Source organism: Bidens hawaiensis, unplaced genomic scaffold (assembly GCF_021521415.1).
Source record: "Bidens hawaiensis isolate Kalapana, Puna unplaced genomic scaffold, B.hawaiensis_p1.1 tig00032814_1, whole genome shotgun sequence".
In the NCBI taxonomy this organism is placed as follows: Eukaryota; Viridiplantae; Streptophyta; class Magnoliopsida; order Asterales; family Asteraceae; genus Bidens; species Bidens hawaiensis.
Genome location: NW_027495608.1, coordinates 193,674 through 216,441, shown reverse-complemented (window position 1 = coordinate 216,441; position 22,768 = coordinate 193,674). Strand labels below are relative to the sequence as shown.

The 22,768-nt window shown below is 34.8% G+C and overlaps 3 protein-coding genes across 3 annotated transcripts; all 3 read right to left on the bottom strand.

The window, feature by feature from the left end:
- Nucleotides 1-6: 6 nt before the first annotated feature.
- On the bottom strand, nucleotides 7-951 carry LOC143584137 (uncharacterized; the record flags this gene model as incomplete). Its single annotated transcript, XM_077066252.1, has 2 exons — nucleotides 873-951; nucleotides 7-761 (listed from the first exon to the last, which is right to left on the bottom strand). A coding segment is annotated over exon 2 (749 nt), but the record flags the coding sequence as incomplete, so codon positions are not given.
- A 3,442-nt stretch (nucleotides 952-4,393) lies between these two features.
- LOC143584133 (CBL-interacting serine/threonine-protein kinase 11-like) lies at nucleotides 4,394-6,407 on the bottom strand. Its single transcript, XM_077066249.1, has one exon. The coding sequence runs from the start codon at nucleotides 6,019-6,021 to the stop codon at nucleotides 4,771-4,773; it is 1,251 nt and encodes a 416-aa protein (XP_076922364.1). The 5' UTR covers nucleotides 6,022-6,407; the 3' UTR covers nucleotides 4,394-4,770.
- Nucleotides 6,408-19,225: 12,818 nt separating this feature from the next.
- On the bottom strand, nucleotides 19,226-22,316 carry LOC143584136 (EPIDERMAL PATTERNING FACTOR-like protein 6). Its single transcript, XM_077066251.1, has 3 exons — nucleotides 21,726-22,316; nucleotides 21,575-21,630; nucleotides 19,226-19,644 (listed from the first exon to the last, which is right to left on the bottom strand). The coding sequence occupies exons 1-3, from the start codon at nucleotides 21,811-21,813 to the stop codon at nucleotides 19,405-19,407; spliced, it is 384 nt and encodes a 127-aa protein (XP_076922366.1). The 5' UTR covers nucleotides 21,814-22,316; the 3' UTR covers nucleotides 19,226-19,404.
- Between the last annotated feature and the right edge of the window lie 452 nt (nucleotides 22,317-22,768).

Below are 22,768 nucleotides of genomic sequence, written 5' to 3'. Positions count from 1 at the left end.
TCATGCGGATACTCAACCCGAATCAACCGCCTCTTCCTCCTCGGCCGATCAAACATTGCCACTGAATCATCCGCCACATTCTCCTTTTTCTTAAACTTCTTCACCCCAAATTTACGTTCCTCGGGAAAACTTCCTAACCGTTTACCATCCTCATATTTCACATCCCCAACTCTTTTCACAAAACCATTCTTATTCTCACCATTATCGCTTTTCTTTCTCCTATCACCTCCTGCATCCCGTGATCCCCTATTCTCAAACTTTCTAGTTTTTAAACTGAATTTATTCCCGTTAAATCCCGCTCCTTTCAAACCGCTATGACTTGATTTAAATCCCCTTCCTCTAATCTCATCACCTTCAATTCTTTTCACACTATCATTTCTTCTCTTATAATTTCCATCTTCAAAATTTGACGCATTTTTATTATTAACAATATAATCACTTTTCCTTCTTCTATCACCTCCTGCATCCTGTGCTCCCCACTTTCTAGTTTTGAAACCGAATTTATTCCCGTTAATTCCGTTACGATTCGATTCCAATCCCCTTCCTCTATTCTCATCACCTTCACCTCTTTTCACACTATTATTTCTTCTCTTATAATCTCCATCCTTCAAATTATTATTATTATTTCCCAAAATGCCCTTTTTCTTAGAATCTAGGGTTTTAAACTTATCCCTAGACGAGCTAACGGATTTACTAACTGCAAACTTTGCTCGGTTCTTAAGATTACTATGCTTCGATCTCGTTGATTGATCCATGCTTCACTAACTCACAATCCAACAGCTATAATTAATCAAACAACGGTGATGTAGTTTAGTTAAATCAATTATATAACGAGTTTGTGTAGAATTGAAGACGAATGATATACTGACTACCTTTCGTCTTGGTGTGATTACTGCAAACGGAAGCTTAATTTCGCATTTTGGTTAGTGTTGCCGCCAAATCAATTTGGTTTCTTCACTCTGTTGTTAGCAAAGGTTACTGTATTTTGTTGCCCTGTTTCTGCCTGTTGTGAATTATTTGGGCCTGACCCAGTTCTGGCCCAATTAAGGCAAAATGGGCTTTATAAAAATCAGTGCAATTGTAGAATTATTATTTTTTATTTAAAGTGATTTATGACTTATGAGTTTGTTGGGCATGTTATGTGTTTGTGTGTAGAGGTGTATAAAATTGGTTTTTATTTCAAACCGAACTGATCTGGTCAAAACCGAATTGGTTTAAAACCCGATTTAGGAGCAAGAGAGGTCGACCTGGTTTAGTTCGGTTTTAACCGGTTTTCCTCAAACATGTCCAGTTTTAAAACCAGTTTGGTTGTTCAAAAGCGGAACCGGTACCAAAACTGGCGGTTTGGTCGGTTCATCAACCGGTTTGGGTGAAACCGGTTTTCTTGTCAAATCGATCCAGGTCGGTTTGCCATGAACCAGTCTCAAACCGGTTTTTTTACACCTCTATTTGTGTGGTGTGGTGTATACATGGTTAACTTGTTTGATAAAAGTTGGTGTAAAATTGTGTTGTTTTTTGAAAAATGTTATGCTCGTTGCTCACGTAATGAGTATTTGTTTATAGCATATACACGAACAAGCACAAATATGTGACAACACACGTACATATGAGCATGCGTGAAACATGTACATGGTATAATTTTTAAAATATAACATGTATATATCAATTTTATATCCAAATAGGTCGGTTTGATCATTGATGTTTAACGTTGTTCGTGTGTTTGTGCTTGAAGCTGACACCGGCTTGATGATGGCTTGTTATAACAAATGACGAGTCCATGAACTTTGGGCTTATATTGTATAAACAAATAGAGTGAGGACTGAGGATAAACTTAAACGCACGTAACATAATTATCTCAATTTCTATCTCTCATGTATTGTCGTCGTTTTTATCATGTTGATGGCTAGATCGCTTTGCATTAGTGGTTTGGTGCAACTAGTTTTCGGATCGGAGTTTGTTATCTACTTGATCCCTTTCGACCTTCGGTTTTATTTTGTTTCGCGTGGTTAGTTTCCATGAGACTATCTTTTTCAATCTTGTATTTAAATTTAGATGTTGCTTTTTTTATTCGGTTTGTAATTTAGTCTCGTCTTATTTACTTTATTACTTAGTAGCCTAAGTTTAAAAAAAAAAACTTTTCATTCAGAAAAACATTAAAAAATAAATAAACTTAGCATAGTCGCATAGACAACAACCAACTTTTAGTTTTATATTTACGATAGCAATACCCTTCGATTATTATTGAATGGTTTTATACCTCCAAAACAGGCAAACATTTATATTTACAAAATCAACACTAGAAATCAGAACATTCGATATTGTGGTCTATTTTACGAAATAATAAAATGGATAAATGTCGGCATATCATTAATGAATACTTATCATTAAAATATCATACTAAATTATTCTAAATGTATAATACCAAAAATTAGGTAGTTGCAAGTTTATCTACTCACATGATCGATTAGCTTTCGTGTATGGGCAAATATAAGTGGACACACGTACTCCACGAAACAACGTTAGCTTTCATCATAAATTTTCATTTATGATAAGAATAATAAACATAAATGCCTTTCTGATGCAACTCTTTTGGCCCGTCTATTAATGCAACCTATGACATTTATCTGACATTGTTTGAGATAAATTGCAACCAAATATTTCTGGACCATTCATTTCAATTCTAACATATATTCTACAATGCCACAAACATATATGCAATATCAAGCCTAGCATGTGACATTTTAATTTTAAGACCAACTATTCTAGCAAATTAGCAATACCGCATGTGAATTTCTTATTATATGAAAATGAGACCGAGATCAAAAAAATGTAAAATCACGTAAAATAAGAGAAATCGAGATCAAAAGTTGTGAAAAACAGAAATATCAAGATTAGAAGTTTAGAACTATAGATTAACGAACAACTACATGCTATAGGCATTATATTACAAGGAGAAACAGGGTGAGGCTTCTATACAACGAGTGGTGTACCCTATGTACGCGCGCGCGGGGAGGGGGGAGGGGGGTGAACAATGGACGATACCCACCCTCCACCTAAAGATGGATGATTATTGAGGATTATAAATGTTCTTATGAAACCGTTGTAGCTTGTAAGTGTGATCGCGAATCACCTGGTTCATTGGCGATAGGACTTTTTAATGATTTTATGAGTTATGAGGTTATTAAATAATGAGAAAATTCACAAAATGTTCTATTTGAAGAAAGATTCCCATGAAATGTCCCCCCACAAATCAGGTGGAATGATGTGTTCTGTCCACCCAAATCAGACGGAACGACATGTTTTGTTCACCCAAAGAAGGTGGCAAAACAAATTTTGTCCCAAATCACACGGGACTAAGTGTTTCGTTCCCAAATCGTGCGAAACAACACATTTTGTTCCCAAATCAATCGCTTTAGACGTGTTTTGAGGGGACAAAATTGGAATTCTAAATTTTAGGTGACAAAAGTGAAATATGTCTCCACTAAAGGGACATTTCAGGAATTTTCGTGTAAACTCATATTTTAATATTTAAATTAAGATAATAATTTTTTTTTCTATTATATCAGTATAGTGCGGAAACCTTTATAGTTTCTTTCTTGAACAATATAAATTGATTCAAGTTCCTAATCAACTGTAACCGAGTATGAATATTTGAGCATGGAGTGTGTGACAAAAAGGTACAAATATTGAATTTTGTCATTATTTATCACTGCTTACGTTTCAAGTGGTCACATGTTTTTTCCTTGTAATTAAATGACGTGTTTGATGTTAACACAATGAAACCCATAAAAGATCACCACGTATTAGCCTTGTTGACTAACGTGGTTTGTCGACACAAATAGTCTTGAGTTAGGTTTGTCGACAAAAATCATTCAACCATCAAAAAGATTGACAACTATTTAGGTTCATAGAAGCCAAGTCAAAGATGGCAACATTGATACATGATGATGGTAAAACCAAACCTACCAAAAGTGTTACATTTGAAAGATTAATAAACTATATAGTCAATCAAATTTCCAAATTTGGAAAAAAAACCATATAGGGTGTTTTATATTTCGTTATTGATGGAATTGATTTGAGGTATAAAGTTTGATTCACGATTTATGATTTGAAAACCCTTCCGTTAAACATTTGAAACACAAAACCGATGCAAACGCCATTAATAATCTAACCTTTATCATTATGTTTAAAATATAAAGATACGTCTATGTAAAGTATTCTCTCAATGTTTTTTTACATTTCGTGTTTCAGGTTTCCAACTAGGCGTAGCAGTTAAATTGTTGAACTGAGCAACTCAAAACCATGAACCATCCGATTCAGATCTCAAACAAGTCGACTTGCTTCCGTTTATATGATCCGCTCAGTTTCAACAATTTATTAACAACTGAATATTTAATAATCAGTTTCTATTTATATTCTCAAACAATAAATAAAACATGTATTATTTTACAACAAAACCAAAACTTACAATTGCCCCAATGATTTACAAGGCAAGTTACATGCTATGTACAAATTCATACACTCCGTGTTGTAATTTTGACCGCTCTGCTTATTTCCGCAGTAATTATTCCTCTCGGTAAATAATTCTTGTGTAAAAAACAAAACAAACACGTCAAAAATATATGTATCTGTAACTATGTAACTAGGGGTGTGACAAAACAAAACTCTGATATCTGAAACTTCAGATATCCGAATTTAAACACCCCTAATTTGTATACTAATCTGAATGATTCTGTACATACACGTGCCATGTGCCCCGCCGATGAGTCACTAGCTCTCGGCTACCTGTACATCCGGTCGTTCAACCAACTCCGATCTGATTCTGTTATTCCACAACTCGTCGTAGAACTCGTTACCTCCTCCGCTACATTGAACCTCCACCACCACTAACTTCATCGTCAACCGGAAAACCTCGATTTCTAGCACATCCTTACCATTCCGGCCGATCAGATCTAAACTCCAATCCTTTCGTTTATGAATCTTAACATCCGCGTCCTTAACAATCTCCTCAACTCTCTCGATCACCCTCTCTGGCGACTCCTCCACCGCTATCCGCTCGCTCTGTACTGACGGCACGCTACTCGTGCCGTCAAACAAGGGCGTTAAGTTTAACCCAGACGAGAAGGAAATAATATCAAACGCGTTTAACGCCTTTGATTTACCCTTCCCACGCTTCGCTACCGTTTCCAGTTCTATAGAATCTTTAAATCCTTTCCTAAACCACGGATCGGCTTTGATCTCATCGACGGTGATCCTCGTCTCAGGTTTCGTGTCCAGTAACCGCGCTAACAACCTTCGGAGATCCGAAGACATCCACTTAGGACACCGGTAGTCGCCTTTATATATCTTCTTATACATCATCATCAAATTGGCATCATTAAAGGGCAAAAATCCCGCATTCATCACAAATAAAATTATCCCACACGACCAGATATCCGCCTTCGCTCCGTCGTATCCCCTTTTGGTTAAAATCTCGGGCGAGACATACGACGGGGTGCCACATAACGTATGCAGCAACCCGTCCGCACGGATCTGATCCGTCAACGCACTCAATCCGAAATCGGAGACCTTCAGGTCTCCGTTCTCATCAATTAATATGTTTTCCGGCTTGAGATCACGATGAAAGACACCGTGTGAATGACAATACCCAATCGCAGATACCAGCTGCTGAAAGTACCGCCGGCTCTGCGATTCGGATAACCGTCCCTTGGCCACCTTAGCAAACAACTCACCACCTTTCACAAACTCCATAACAAAATATATCTTCGTCTTGGTAGCCATCACCTCGTAAAGTTTGACAATGTACGGGTGACGTAAGCGTCTCATGATATCAATTTCTCTTTTCACGTTCATCACAAGCTGCGCATTGTGTGAGATTTTATGTTTGTTGATGACTTTGATGGCCACGCTGTGGCCGGTGTTGATGTCTCTAGCGTAATACACTTTCGCAAACGCGCCACAGCCGAGGAGTCGGCCCACGTCGTATTTGCCGAATAACGAATTGGCTGATGACGATGCCATTTAAGACGACCTCTGGTGTCGGTTTCACGATCCCAGAGATCGAATTGGAATTGGAATTTGTGTTGATTGGTTAATATAATTACGGGAAGATTGAAGATGATGATCGGAGATGGTTTGGGGGGTTTTTTGATTGAATTTTGTTGGCAGACAAATTTGACGAATAATTTAGGCTGAAAATAAAATATTGTGTGGTTTGTAGCTTGCAACATATAAACGAATATAAACAGCGTGGCCTTCGCTGTTTATTGCATTTATTTTGTTTTATACGTGTTAATTATGTTTGAATATTTCACGCGGGTATGGGTATAGATCAATAATTGTTTGGTGTCTGTTTTTACTCGTTTAAAGTATACGTATTAAAGACAAAGAACATCAAATTATTAATAGGTGGACGTAAGTATATTATCTTGGTTCATTTTTAATGATTTAGTTAATCAACCAACCTACCTGCATAATAATTAGGGTGAGCAGATGTTGAGACCGGAGTGGATCGGGTAGAACCATAGAACCAAATCGAGACCAACGTATATAAACAAGGACCGGACATGTTTGCGCATTTGGGGTTTCGGTCTAACTTGGTGTAGGTTTGTTACAAGTGCAGGCTTGATAATTAACTTATTCAGATTTGTGAAATACCAATTGAAGTGGTATTCAAGAACTAGGATAGAGAAATATGATAAAAATGAATAAAACCGAACACATCAGATAACAAACATGGCTCGGTTGATAAAAAGCCAAAGATACAAAATGGTACGATCTCGCTATACTATTAGAATAACCAAACAAATCTAACAAGCAATTCCTAATTTCCAAATACAAAACAATTAAGACAACCAAGCTAAATCAAACAAATGATCAAACTACATATAGAACAGAGGAATGTCTTGGACAAGCTAGCAGTGGCACTCTGAAGTGTCGCAATAATCTGGGCGACACTTCAAGTTATGAGCTTGAGCGACACTAGAAGGTGTCGCAATTGTTTTGGCGACACCCCTAGTGTCACAGAGTTTGTCCCTGTCACCAAACAACCTCCAAAACTTGTAATTTTTTTCTCGTTAACGATTCAAATTGTATTCTAACTAATAGAGTTGGTTTCGATTGTTCGGTCTGACTTAAATTTTGAAGTATTTCAGGCACATTGAAGCACCAAATTTTTTTCAAATTGAAAGTTAAAAAACTTTCAAATTAATATACAAACACTAGTTCCATTGGTTTTATTAACGTGCATGCTGCAGCGGGTCAAACCTTAATATATAATAGTAACGTCTAAACATTCTAGTGAATTCACACATAATAAAATCAGCCTTTAGAACTCGCACGTCGATGCGGGATGGTTAACTTGTACAGTTGCGGCGTGCTAATAATAGTAACAGTGAAAATAATGAAAACAAAAAAAAGTAACCAATTTGTAGCAATGAGCTATACAAGTTCTACGACTTTCGTATAGAGATCGTAAATGAGATAATCGGAAGCATCTGGAATATTCTCTAGGACAAAGATTAAAGCGACAGAGAATAATTAGCACAACTGGTCCCACCACTTCCATGTGTCTTCTTTTCTAGTCCAACGACTCTTGCAACTTTACAATAACAACCCATGATGATTTTAGCATTGTTTTTTTAATAATTAATTAAAATATTTGGTTTTTTAGAAACAATGAATAGGGTCTAAATTTTGAAAGTCCGTTTTAAAGATTTATTATCGAATAAATTAGATGTGGCTCAATGGTAGAGCATTCACTTTATAAGTGAGAGGTATGGGTTCAAACCTTACTATCACTCGTGGCCTACAGAGTACCCAGCGTTACTTAGTTGGCCGCTCTAAAAAAAAAGATTTATATTATCGAAATTAGAGTAGTTAAAATAGCTAATTAATACAAGATATAGATAACTAAAAGACATGTAGCTGTAGGTAATAAAAACCATTAATCAAATTGAAAAGTAGAACATAAATAGCATTTGCCCTTTAATAAAAAACAACTAATCGTATTGAAAACTATGGCGACCTAAATATAAATTTGTTTGAAATTAATTACATGATTATTGATATTTTTGTATTTTGTTTTTCATAATTGGGCTAAAGCTTAAAATAGCTATAGTTGTTTATGAATTTCAGATTATTGTTCATGATCTTGTTTTAAGTTTTAACTAATCATTTAATCTCAAATCACTATGAAACCTTCTATATTTTTAATAAGACCCATATTTTAAAATGACATTAGTATTTGTCAATTCATTTAGATCATCACCATTGTAAGAGGTTAAATGCACTTCAAAATGCATCCAGTCATTCATATATCAAATTTTCATAAATTCTTAAAAACACACACACACACACACACATTTCTTTCATATCCTACATAACAGTTTTTATAACCCATAAATCTACTGAGAATTCCAATGTAAATGCTTTAAGTGATGTTCTTATCAATTGTGAACAAAACAATTTTACAACAAACCAAATTACAAAAATATTGTTATAATACATAAATTTGTTGAGGAGTTACTTGCAACACTATAAATAAGTCAAATAACAGTTTAATTAGCTTCTTAATAAGAAATTTTTATATATTGTGATTGGAATCTTATTTTGAGTGGATTTGTGTTATTCTTAACTTAATATAACCGTTATTCACCGGAAAAGAAAAGGTGCACCTTTGCTAATGATTATAGTATAAACAATAGGTTGACTTGGTGGGGGCAAATCTATAGTGGCATACAACTCACGGCAACAGGTTTCTCACTTTTGTCGGTGTGGTCATGTAAATTAGATGATCTTTATGAAAGCCGAAGGTGCATATGAAAAATAGATTTACGATGCATAAGTAAAATTGTAAATCTAAGTTAGATTTACAATTTTGTAAATCTAATTTACATCGATTTACAATTTTACATATGCATCCCTTCAGCTTTCATAAAGATCACTAAATGAAATCAGATTTTGCTAAATGAATGTCACTCGAATGACAGATACAAAGTCTAATAAACATTTATAGGTATTGTGTTCTATTCTCGGATGTAAAGAGTTGCCTTATAATAAGAAATAACAATAATTTATTCAAAAAAAAAGTTATCAACGGCCAATTGGAAAGTAAAAGTCATGCTTTTAATCCTCCAAGCTTGCTAACTCAAGTACCTCTATTATTGAACAAAAAGAAATTTAAGATTTCTACTCTTGAATCAATTAAGGTATATTCGCATGTTATTAGGACAATAAAGGTATAACGATATATTTTGACTAAAAAACCGTCCAATATAACATTCTATGAATTTAAAACTAAGGTTTAAGGGTTGACTTCAAATATTATGCTTGTAGGGGTATGGTACTAAACCCGGCTTACGACCTTAATTTATTATGTTTGCCTTATTTTATTATATGGACTAATACAATATTATTGGGCTGGGAGGGTTTTGTGGAGGTAACCCTAACTGGGCTAGGCCCATTAGGGTACCATGATGGTGGCCATGAGGATCCCTATATAAGGAGGTCTCCACCTCCTTATTAAGGGTTGTTGTTCTCAATAAGAGCCACAACCATAACCATTTTTGTGTCTGTAAACAAGAGATCCTCGAGATTTCTTAGCAGTCACCTCCACACCCCCAAAAAGCCATTGCAGATCTGAGCGGAGAAGACGATCCGAGATTTGGTTAGATCTCAAGCTACCGGAGAAGAAGATCGAGTCGTGGTTCGTTCATCTCGAAGACCGGGGAACATCGTCATGGATCAGGTCAGATTCATTTCATGCTTCTTCATTGGCGCCATCCGTGGGACCGGCAACGAGCTACCCTTCGATCTTCGTCTCGGTTCTCAGATTTGTTCATCCATTATTCTAGATCTGTGATTTTCTTTCTCCCAACAAAAATCCAGATCTGGAAGTTTACAGAAAGATGCTTCAAGATTTGTTCTATTAAAGCTCAAAAAGATCCATAGATCTAAAAGATGCTTCCAGATCTGTGCAAAAATGAAGCTGAAAAAGATCTAGATCTAGGTTATAGATCTGGATTTTAGGTTTAAAATCACAGATCTAACTTTCTCTCATCCTCAAAATGGAAGAGACATCATATACTGCGCCATCGCCATCGCGGAAAAATGTGATGGCCGCACGTGCGCCATCGCAGATCCGTACTCCGTCATCACGTGCGCTCCAGCGAACAACACTCCCGACGCCGTGCATGCGCGCCCGCGAGTCATCACTTCGCCGCCATGCATGCATGCCCGCGAGTCACCACTCCGCCGCCATGCATGCGCTCCCACGGAAACCAACATGTGGGTTGAAAGACTTCGTGCCTTTGGTTTGGCGCAGAAGACTCCACCGCCATGCATGCGCGTCCGCAAAAACCCACCATGTGGGTCGTGCCTTTGGTTTGCGCAGAAGACTTCGCCGCCATGCATGCGCGCCCGCGAATCACCACTCCGCCGCCATGCTTGCGCGCCCGCGAGTCATCACTCCGTCGCCATGCATGGCGCCAATGAAGAAGCATGAAATGAATCTGACCTGATCCATGACGATGTTCCCCGGTCTTTGAGATGAACGAACCACGACTCGATCTTCTTCTCCGGTAGCTTGAGATCTAACCAAATCTCGGATCGTTTTCTCCGCTCAGATCTGCAATGGCTTTTTGGGGGTGTGGAGGTGACTGCTAAGAAATCTCGAGGATCTCTTGTTTACAGACACAAAAATGGTTATGGTGGTGGCTCTTATTGAGAACAACAACCCTTAATAAGGAGGTGGAGACCTCCTTATATAGGGAGCCTCATGGCCACCATCATGGTACCCTAATGGGCCTAGCCCAGTTAGAGTTACCTCCACAAAACTCCCTCAGCCCAATAATATTGTATTAGTCAATATAATAAAATAAGCCAAACATAATAAATTAAGGTCGTAAGCCGGGTTTAGTACCATACCCCTACAATGCCAATATGGTCATGTGATGAAAGGTTGAAGGTTGATAGATTTAAAAGTCGGTGGTTGGTCAAATTATTTCTTTAGTTTGTTTGTGTGGGTAAAGTTAGAATACAAATGGCGAAAAATATAAGAAGTGTGGAAAGGATTTTTGATCATATAAAAAAACCTTTTAAAAGTTAATTCAAAAAAAAATGATAACTTAAAATATAAATAAAAAACTAAAAAAATAAAAAAAACTAAAAAAAGACACAATAGATCGCAGAATATAACAAAATGCCGAACAAAATATAACACAATATTGAGTAATACAACACAATTTAAAGAAAAAAAGACACAATGTCAAGGAAAAAAAACACAATCAATTATGAAAATAAACATAAAATACAATGATAAACAAAAAGACACGACGATTTTTTTCAATTACCATTGTGTTTTTTAATGAGAACGATAAAGACGGTGGAAACATTTTTGTGTTTTTACTTTTTTTTTGTTTTTTTATTATATATTGAGTTATGGTTATTTATTTATTTATTTTTAATTTTTTAGGGGTTTTTTATGTGGCTAGAAATCCTTCTCATCCTTCTCATTTTGTTCTCCTTTGTATAATAACTTGACCATGTGTTTAATAATAGTTGCAGACAGTTGCCTTCTCGTTTAACATGGGGTGATAGTCAAGGTTTAGGATTATTGACGTTTCAAGTTCAAAACTTAACTCATATGGTTTTCTCACATTGGTGAGGTTCATCCTTTATGGTATTCTTGGATAAGTCAGGTCGAGAGTGTTAAAATCAGTATAAACAATTGAGATCCTATCACATAAAGACTTACCTATATATTGAAAGTGGTTTCAAACACTGTTAAAAAATATAATTACAACTTATTTGCTGAGAAGATACAAAAAAAAATAAATAAATAAGCGATACCATCATAAAGAAGTAAACTTAATTAATAATATATAAATAAATCCAAAGATATAGTTTCATGTTGCATTTTTAAGCACCTTCATAACATTTTAAACATTTAAATTTCACCTCACTAAATGCAATTATTGTATTTATATTTATTATTTTGTTAAAACACTTGTGAAACAAATCAACTTAGAATTGTTTTTATTTGATAAATGCGAAACAACTGCAAGGGACTACAATAAACTTTGAAAAGATTTGAAATGCTTCAAGAAGAAAAAAAGTCATGTTTTACTAGGTGATTTGGATAAAAATCACTTAAGAATAATGTATCCAAATTCGTTTAGTGAGGATTAGTGCTATGGTGATGAAAACAAGTATGTATTGATTGCAAACACAAACACACGGATTTGTTATGGGGAGAAGCCCTTGATCTGGTTCGGATCGCCAACACAAAAACCCCGGGTGATGACAAATCGTCTATCACCACTTTATTAATCAAAAAAGGGTGTTACAATTGTGGAGATTATAATCAGTGGTACAATAATTCTAAGTGTGTGAGCTGTGATAGAGAGAAAACTCATGTGTGTGTGTATACCAGGTGTCCTAAAACTGATCATAATCTCAATTATATATAATAGATAATAACTCAATGGAGTTATTAATAATAAATGCTATTAACTAATTTTCCTAAAAATCCGCCTTTATCTTGAATATACTTGTAACAGCCACTTTGACCACGTGCTCCATCACTCAGGCTGCGAAATAGGTGATAGACCAGGTCTTCTAGCCGTTACACTTATTAAATATTAGCCTTCATATAAGATATAACCGTTAATAGCAGCAAATACCGAGGATCCATGATCCTGACATAGCTCTGGAACTCTTCAGAAGGATAATTAATCCAGACACGTCAATATCTTATTGACTGCAATTTAGTGGATAGACTGAGTCTTCTAACCGTTATATCTGCTAAATATAAGACCACACATGAGAACAACCGTTAGTAAATAATAAGTACTGTGGATCCTTGATCCTGACGGGATCTAGAACACACGCTAAGGATAACTGATCCAAAACATATGCCAGGATAACATATCCACAGTGTCAAATTTCTGTGCACTAACAATTGCCCCCAAAATGGCGGTTGTGATAAGATCACAGCTGTCATTTTGCCTTTGAATTCAAACTTCCTGCAAAAACATATGAGATTTGACAAGCTGGATATAATTGTCACGTATCAAATGGAGTTTCCTTGGGAACTTCCCTTCTGGCTGTATACCCTTTTTCCTGCAAATCCTGAACAACTAGTAACACCTGTGTAACCCGGGTGGATGGTCCATTTTTTGAATGGTGAAATCCGTGTTAAAGATTTTTGGTAATTACAAGTAAATCGTATCTTTTAACTATTTGTTGATTGTCTGTTATTTTGAAAGTATGTCTGATATAGCTTTAGACTTGTTGAAAGTTTTGAGAAATACTCTTTAGTAAAAAGTTTTTTTTTTTAGGATAAAATATCCTTGCAAAAATAAACCAGGATCTTAAATCCTTATAAAAATAGATTGAGAATAATGAATCCTTATATCTATGAAGATATAAACTGAAATCAAATAAGTGTAAACCGATAAACAGAAATCATACCGTAAGGTCTGGTTAGACCTAATTTACCATAAGTATTGATCCTTTTGCAATCCTTATAAAACTGAATTAAAGGATTTTGAATCCATAAGTATTGATCCTTCGGTGATCCTCAGAATCTAATTTATGATACCTGATGCAAATAATTTATGATATTATCTGGGATTAAACCCAATAAACCGGGGACAAGCCCATAAAATAAACTGGAGACAAGCCCGTGCAACTAGGGACAAGCCCAAGGATACATATGTTAACTGGGGACTCGCCCAAACCGGGATTTAGCCCAAACGTGAGTGACGTGAAAACGCCAAAACCTTAGCTAACATGAAAATGTTAGAAACCTTTGTCTTGAGATAACGTGAAAACGTTATAAACCGGTGGTATGGTACGTCTACCATAAATCGTAGGATCCTCCATATAGCCGAAGACAACGAAATTGTCAGCCACTAAGCGTGTACTGGTCCCGCTGCCCCGGACTATACGTTGGATAGCGTGCGCTCCAGGCGAGAGTGTAGAAACTCTAATTTATAAGAAAGGTGAAAACCTTTAAACCTTGGAGGATATGACCATCGGGGGTCATATCCTATCGTGGGCTAAGCCAAGGAAAATAGCAATGTACCTTAAACGTGAGGGAGAGGTGGCCAACCTCTTAGACATTGAACCTCTTATTGAAATCTGCATTGTTACTTAAAAACTTGAAAAAGATAAATGTTAAGAATACATTACCCTTAAATTATTAACAAGAATATGAAATAAATAATTGATAAGATATATATTACTAATTTTAGGATGCTTGATCCTAGGTGGATGCTTGATTTTCGAAGGATACTAGATCCTGACTAGAAAAAATACTTCTTGAGATTGATAACATTCCATGCTCTTGGTAATCTGTTGTCTTCCATGGTGAGAAAATGACATGCCATCATACACCTTCATGTTGGGGGGTTTGAAAGCGTTTCGGGATTTCCGCATCGCATATTGGTGGAGAAAATCTGGACAGCTTGTGGCTCCCTTCTGGTATTTCAGGAATTGGACGGACCACTCCTGACACACTGGATATCATATCCTTAAGCTTCTGATGTTCCCTAGCCATTGCCTGATTGATACCTGTATACTGCATAGAGCCAAGGTTAGTGTCTGAGGATATGTGATTGTAAACGTTACCTCTTGGTTGGTTGAACGTTGGCATCCCAGAAGTGTAGTTAAGATAAGAGGCATCTGCTACAGTAGCAGGTCCACCAGAGGCAATGGTCTACATGGGGATTATATCTCCTTCATGGACCTCAGAGGATCGCTGATGTTGAATTCCTGAGGATCCTTGATTCTGCCAGAAGGATCATTGAGGTTGGGAAGTGAAGAATCCTTGAGGATACAATCCAGAGGATCCTGGTTGAAGGATGGATGATCCTTGTTGAAGGAACGAGGATCCTTGAGTATGCTGACCCATGGACCCTTGTTGGAGGATATATGATCCTGGCTGAAAGAGCGAGGATCCTTGAGTTTGTTGACCCATGGACCCCTGTTGAAGGATAGATGATCATGGCTGGAAGATCGAGGATCCTTGAGTATGCTGACCCATGGACCCTAGTTGAAAGATAAATGATCCTTGCTGAAAGATCGAGGATCCTTGAGTATGCTGACCCACGGACCCTGGTTGAAATATGGATGATCCTTGCTTAAGGATCGAGGATCCTTGAGTCTGTTGAGCCACGGATCCTGGAGTAGTGAAATCCAGCACCCTAGGCATTAAGGGAGTATGATCCTCCGCTGGCCTCTTTCTTTTCTTGAGATCTTCAATTTCATGTAGGATTCTCTGGTTGGTTTTGTTCTGCTGCTCCATGTATGCCTTAACATGTAAAAACATTGCAGAAACATCATTGTTAGATTTGACCACCGAAGTGGCATCAATGGTTTTTGTGCTCTGGAAGACTGGAATTTGTGTCTTGTTTCCAGCCGTGGTGGTCCTTGGTGCTTCCGTAATTGGAGGAGGCATCGGCGACAAAGTTCTTGATGAGAGAGAAACCGAGGATGGCATGGTTGATGAAGCAGAGGTTGATTTAGAGGCCATTGATGGTGATATGGGTATGCAAAGTTGAATATTGATATGGTATTTTCTGGATTATAGCACCAATTGCCCCACGGTGGGCGCCAAATTGTTTTGGATAAAAATCACTCAAGGATAATGTATCCAAATTCGTTTAGTGAGGATTAGTGCTATGGTGATGAAAACAAGTATGTATCGATTGCAAACACAAACACACGGATTTGTTACGGGGAAAAGCCCTAGATCTGGTTCGGATCGCCGGCACAAAAACCCCGGGTGATGACAAATCGTCTATCACCACTTTATTAATCAAAAAAGGGTGTTACAATTGTGGAGATTATGATCAGTGGTACAATAATTCTAAGTGTGTGAGCTGTGATAGAGAGAATACTCAGGTGTGTGTGTATACCATGTGTCCTATAACTGATCATAATCTCAATTATATATAATAGATAATAATTCAATGGAGTTATTAATATATTATACAGTGTCAAATTTCTGTATACTAACACTAGGATACTGACCTATGTTACACACAGGTGGAAAATATTTCAAATCTATAATATATATAAACGAAAACCAAAAAATCTTACGTGTCGCGATATGGTTGCTCCCCTTTTTTTTGGAGTCACCAGATTTGCTTGATTTTTAAATGGAGGCTTCTCATGCATTTGACCCGAATTTATTGGTATGGGTCTTACCAAACCCAGATATTTCTTAAACGGGTTATAACATCTCACTAAATTAAAAATTATTCTCACCAAATTATTGATGTAAAAATCCTATAAAATAGGATATACTAAAAATTAATATCTTATTTATTTTAAAAAAGATATATATATTATTTAAATTAAAAACCAATTTGATAGTAAAAAAAATAAACGGGTCTTGGGTCTCATCAAACCATAGGTATATTATTAACTTTTATAAATATTATTTATAATTAAAAAACCATTGGGTCTCATCAAGCCATAAGTATATTATTAAATTTCATATAATAAAAAAATATAAATGCAAAAAATAAATAAGTATTAGAACAAATAATATAAAACAACCCACGTAATACGAGGGATAAAAAGTAGTGTCATATATATTGTGAAATAAGAATTCTTTACCTTATTCTCTGCAAAACCACAAAATATAGTAAAAATATGTATAAATTGTGAAATGAAGAACTGTATAAATATACAAATCATTGAATTGCTAAAATAATAGTCATACTAAAAAATGAAACACAAAATCAATTATAAATAATTAATTGTGGTCAAAATCAATTTTTAAATCATTTGAAAAGAAATAGTTGGTTATGACTTATGATTGTCGAAAACATTAATTAGTGAGATTATGATTCTAAAAAACATTAATTAGTGAATTACGTGACAATTCTATAGATGGAAACCGGATAACTTGTAAGCCTATATGAACATGCTAGTTGAAGGGCGTGTGGATATCTTGTATTGCTTTAATCGACGAGTTCATGTTCAGCCAATTTAACTGATCATTATTTGTACTCACTTGTGAATTTAAAAAACAAAGAGATTAAAAAAAAGTAATATATATTTCTTTATCAAAAAGACTTACGTAAGAACAAGAAAATCTGCAAAAACTTAGTCGGGCCATGAATTTAATATTGTAATGAACTTGATTTAATACATGGGCTGAGTTTACTGGGCCTTGACCGAATAGGAAAGTAAAATCGGTGGAGGCATGGGGAAATAGTTTGGTTTGTAAGTCCTTTTTTTTTTTTTACTATTTAAAGGATTTAGCCACCATGTTGGTCAAATTTTTTTTAGAAAGTTAATTTATTGTTTGTTTTCAGTTTAATTAGAAATCAGGTCAAGACACGAAAACACAAAATTTGATATAAACCTAGATCAAAGTCTTCCTTTTGATTATTATTCTTGACAACACAAAACAATAACCCCAACCCTCTATATATACTAAATAAACATATTGCAAAACAAGTTAACCTATTTTAGGAAACTAAATAATACTTAATATTCTTATCATACTAATGAAACGTATCAAAATAGACATAGTAAAATACTTTCACTTAGCTCAATCAATTTTCTTGATAATCCGTTTCAATATTAACTTTCAACATTCCCCTTAATCTTAAAAACTGAGTCGTTTTTGCTTCTTGCTCGTTTTTGTTACTTCTCTTGCTTTCTTTATTTATTTCTTTCTTTCTTGCTAGCTTGCTTTCTTTCTTTAACTCGAAAGAAAATGAGTTTTCTTCTCTTGCTTAAAATTTTATTTGCTCTTGATATGACCCGCATCAGGGTTCTTGCTCTTTCTCTTATTAATCTGAGCCAATAAGGTTTTTGATTTCTTACTCTTGCTACTAATCAAAAGATCAGATACTTACCTTTTATTTTCAAGAAGGTGACACAATTACATTGCAAGATGATGGCATCGATGTTGTTCCACACCTAATAAGTTACGTCGGTTCCAACACAGGGTTTTGGTGCCATTTATGTGATCAAGGACTTTGTTACTAAGTGTGTAAAGCTTGAAAAGTTTGACACATGATTAACAGGTGACTTTGGTATCATTTATAGGACACAAATTTTGTTTTAAATGTTCTTTATTGTGTAGACAAGATATAGGTTAACATGTTTCACCGGCATTGGTGTTGGTGTTGGTTGACGTTGTACGTGGTCGATGATGGTAGGAGGCTTCTAGGACTTTAGAGTTTCCATTTCTATAATTTAACTAAATACATATCACATTTTCTCTAAACTTATATTTAAATTTTGTTTAGCCTCCCACATCTTTTTCTCCATCTTTATCACGATACCACTTACAAAGATTTAATTTATTATAATTTTTCCCTAAACACTCGTAAAAATTATAAAGTTCGATTCAAAGTGCATCGCTAAATTTTTAGTTCGGTGATTTATTCATTTTTTTTTTTACAAAATTGATAACCATATGGTATCTTTTTGTTTTTACATTCAACATGTTACACAAATTTTTAGCTTTATAAACCCGACCCAAATCTAGACAACACGATACAAGGACACGAATGGTGTAGTTGAGCGATGGCGACTTCATACATATGGTTGAATAATGGAGTAAGTACGAATTCGAATGGGGGACCCGGTTTGAAAATGGGTTGGTGATCAAGATAATGAGCCCACGTCCACGTGTGTGTTGGTGATAAAGTCAGGATGTTTGATGTTTACTTGTCACCAAACACCACCATTTAAGATATTTGTACGACAAAGGGGTATTCCTCCTTTGTTCCTACATTGATTCCCTCTTGTCAATCTACTTTATACATATATTAAAAACATATTCTTATATCGTTTTTATATCTTAAACATTAAAACTTGTATCGAGTTTATGTGATGTGAGCGACATTAAAGGTCCGAAGGATTCATGCATGGTATATTAAAAAGACGGTTGATATGAAGTTGAACAATATATTCAAAGATTTAAACTATCCATAGCGCAGAAAGCTAACAAGAAAAGCACCTTACATATGTATATTGATACCAATAGGTCAAATATTTTTAACGCACGCAAATTTTCTATTTCTTTTTAAACAATCAGGGGCCTCCTTATCAGCGCTAAGATTTGAACCCGAGACTGTTTCCAATTCCTTTGTTGCAAAAAGATGTAATAAGCTAGTAGTGTAACTTATTATTTTATAAAATCATAAGTTTCTTATGAAGATTTATAAGTAACTAAGTGAATGTGAGATAATAGCATAAAGGACTCAAATGAGGTCTAATATGATTGCTATAGATTAATCAAGCTTCTATATAACTTTCACTTTTTCATATCAACCCTACTGAATTGATTAATGACATATTAACCCCTCTAAATCAACATAACAAACTGCAAAGATCTAACTAGCTTAAGTACCAAATAAAAACCATGCTTCATGGCATGTACAATCTGTTTCCACATTTGCACCTCCATGCTTCCGGGTAGTACTCAGCCGTCACCGGATTCCCTGGCGGCACTGGCACGTGAACTGGCTTGCACGGGTTGCACCTTCCACATTTCCTAGCACAACGCGGTGGCGATGATCCCGGCCCCGTTAATCTCCTCCTTGAAGTGGTGGTGACCATGGTCCAAGGCCACCAACTCTCTTTTCCATTATCGGCAACATCCTTGATCTTGCAACGTATCACACAAATAAACAATTAGGCTTTTATACGAACTGAACAAACACGAACAAGGGTTTGCGCTCATTCATTTAACTTTAAACCAACACTTAATTAGACATATATTTGTGTTCATATTTGTTTGTTTAAAAACTGAACATGTTTGTATTCATTTTTGCCTAGTTCACAAATATAAACGAACATAAATAAACAATATAAATTAACATATATCAACAAATGTGAACTAACACAAGCAAACATAAATGAACATAACTGAACACAAATGAACCGATATATAACATTAATTAGATAATTCATCCAAAAAAATGAACTTAACTAACTGAACATAAACGGACGTTTATGAACATAAATGAATGAAATATGCATTCATGTTCGTTCATTTAAATAAATACAAACTTTTCATTCATGTAATGCTCATCCGTTTATTAAATGAACTAATATAAACAAACTTCCTCACCAACCAGTTCACGTTCATTTCGTTTACCGGCCCATGACAATATTACAATATAAATACTTAGTTTAAGGAGATGGACATTAAGCTTTATGAGTTGTACTTTAGTTAAGTTCAAATAAGGAGGTTTGCTAACATGCGCCAATCGAAAGGGACAAGGTGGGGTTCACGGGAGTTGAACTTATTAGCGAACATGACCCCGAGTTACCCGGGATTGGGTCCTACCCTCCAAAAGGACTGATTATTGGGGCCATAAGGTCAGTCACTAACGGGCACCTACACAAGCTAACATGCGCCTGTTTAATAGGTTAGTTTCAAGATTTTTGGATCCATATGGTAGTGTAAAAAATATAATATATAACTTAACTTGTTGTATGTTATATATATTATTATTGGTTTTATTAATCTTCAACATTATACGTACATGTTTAAAAGTTTTTCAAGATTCAATTGAAGGCATACTTACATTGCCTTAACATCTTTATGACCCAAAACCAAATATGAAAATTGAAGGATTTTACTAAAAAAAAACGTTTTGCGTAGGATATTAACATGTGAGAATACGTGACACATTTTTTTAATTCAATTCTGAAAGCTCATAATCAAACGTATTGAAATTTTAGTAAGAAAATACATATTGAAATTAGAGTATTAAATATTGAAGTTGAAGTGAGTTTTAATAATAGACCTCTTATTTTCAAAACCTAAAACTAATAAAGATAACAATAAATATCAAGGCCCTTTAGATACGATAATCTAAAATTATTGGGTTGTTTAATTGGTAGTATCTTAATAATTTATTAAGAAAGAAACTCTAAATCGTTCAAAAGTAGAGTGTGTTTAGTTCACTTAAGAGACAACTATTAATCAGATGCTAACTTTTAGTGAGTAAGTTTTAAAAACATGTTGATTGATTTAGATGATACCTCTTAATCAATAAAGTCTTTAAATAGCTCAACACAAAGTTACCAAACAACTCATAAACCCTAATTTTTTTATATAAATTATAAATATTATATATTTGAAAACTTCTTACTAGCATCTATCATATCAATTTTGTCACCAGTATAACTTAGCAATCAACTTCTGGATTAAATTTTTTGAATTTACTAGTTTAAAGCTTATTATCATACATGTTACAATTTTCTTTAAACATCAAAAGTACGTGGTCAATAACTGTCTCCTTCAATATTAGGCTAGCTGAGCATGGACCATCAAAATCACTTTATGCACATCAGTTTTATTTTATTTGTTGTTTCTATCATACATAAAAGTATGATGTGAAAGTAATTTTTTGGTTTGTAGATTAACTTTATTTTATCACACAATTAAACTCTTAAAAAATAAATAAAGATACAAAAAATGTAACATTTATTAAAACTATAATTAGTTTGAAACCCTACCTGGTCTTGCCCTAGTTTTGATGTAACAATTCTTTAGAAGAAGAAAGTAATTAACATAAAACCTAACCTCAAAGTGGACATATTCAGAATCTTGGTGTTTGGAAGCCATTGCAAACCTGTAAACTATAATACAAAACAAGAGTAATTAATTAAATATGTAAAATTACAATAACAAAACATAAAAAATAAAAATAAAAATTGTTTGAGAGATTACATACCTAAAGAAGGGTTTTTGAGGAGACAAATGGAAGTGAAGAACAAGACCAAGAACAGTAGTGTTGATAGAGGTTTTTTGAGAGTAGACATGAGTTTAAAACTTTGAATATCACATAACCAACAAGAAAGATCCAATCTTTAAGACATAAAAAGATGAGATTCAGTGAAAGATGCAATGGTTTTTGTTGTGTTTATAAAGAGAGAATATATGTAAAGAAGCTTATGATCAGAGAATAATGAGTCTAGAGTTTTAGAGAGAGAAGATATGATGAATGTTAAGAAGTAGATGATGGAATCCTTTGTGTTGCTATATTTGGAGGTAAGGTTCTGTATGCAGATTATGGCTTGTGTCTTTAAACAATTCCCACTCTCAGAAACTAAAACACATGCAATTATCTGTTTTTACTGATCAGTACTAATGCACATATTTCTTTGACATTTGACACCTACTTACCAACTCTTTGTTTCTCTCTCTAGATTTGCATGTGTTTCTCTCTCTAAGAAGCTAGACACATATAAAGACATTCAAAGAGACATGTAAGGCTTCTTGGAGTTGGACCTTTTGTCTATCTAGCTAGGTAGCCAAGGGGACCTACACATGGAGAAACTGACTACTAGGTGTATGGACTATGGTCACATTTTCTAGACACAATTCTTGGCTTACAATTTTTTAGGGTTTTTTTTCTTATTCTTATATAATATAATAATATGTAAATAATATCATGGCATGAACGTTGATGTTCTAAATCCTGTTTAACAAATTTTTATATTTAAGTTTAAAGGATAAATATTCAAGAAGACAACTTTTAGAAACAATAATAATAACCTTTAAATAAAAAGTTACATAAATTACTAAAAAGTTACATAAAAAGATAATACTTATATTAAACTACTCCATTCCAAATACCGAATTATTTCTTGTAGACGTACGTTGCAAAGTTTTTTTTGTCACAAATGGACGCAACTTGTAACACCCCAAAATCTGTGCCACGAATGGACACAACTTGTAACACCTCAAAATCTGGGCACGTCACTTTTGTTGAAT

Coding starts and splice junctions, on each gene's coding strand:
- LOC143584133 (XM_077066249.1), bottom strand. CDS start 6,021: ATGGCATCGTCATCAGCCAATTCGTTATTCGGCAAATACGACGTGGGC.
- LOC143584136 (XM_077066251.1), bottom strand. CDS start 21,813: ATGTCTACTCTCAAAAAACCTCTATCAACACTACTGTTCTTGGTCTTG. Junction 21,631..21,725: donor CCTCAAAAACCCTTCTTTAG/GTATGTAATCTC, acceptor TTTGTATTATAG/TTTACAGGTTTGCAATGGCT. Junction 19,645..21,574: donor CTGAATATGTCCACTTTGAG/GTTAGGTTTTAT, acceptor ATACGTTGCAAG/ATCAAGGATGTTGCCGATAA.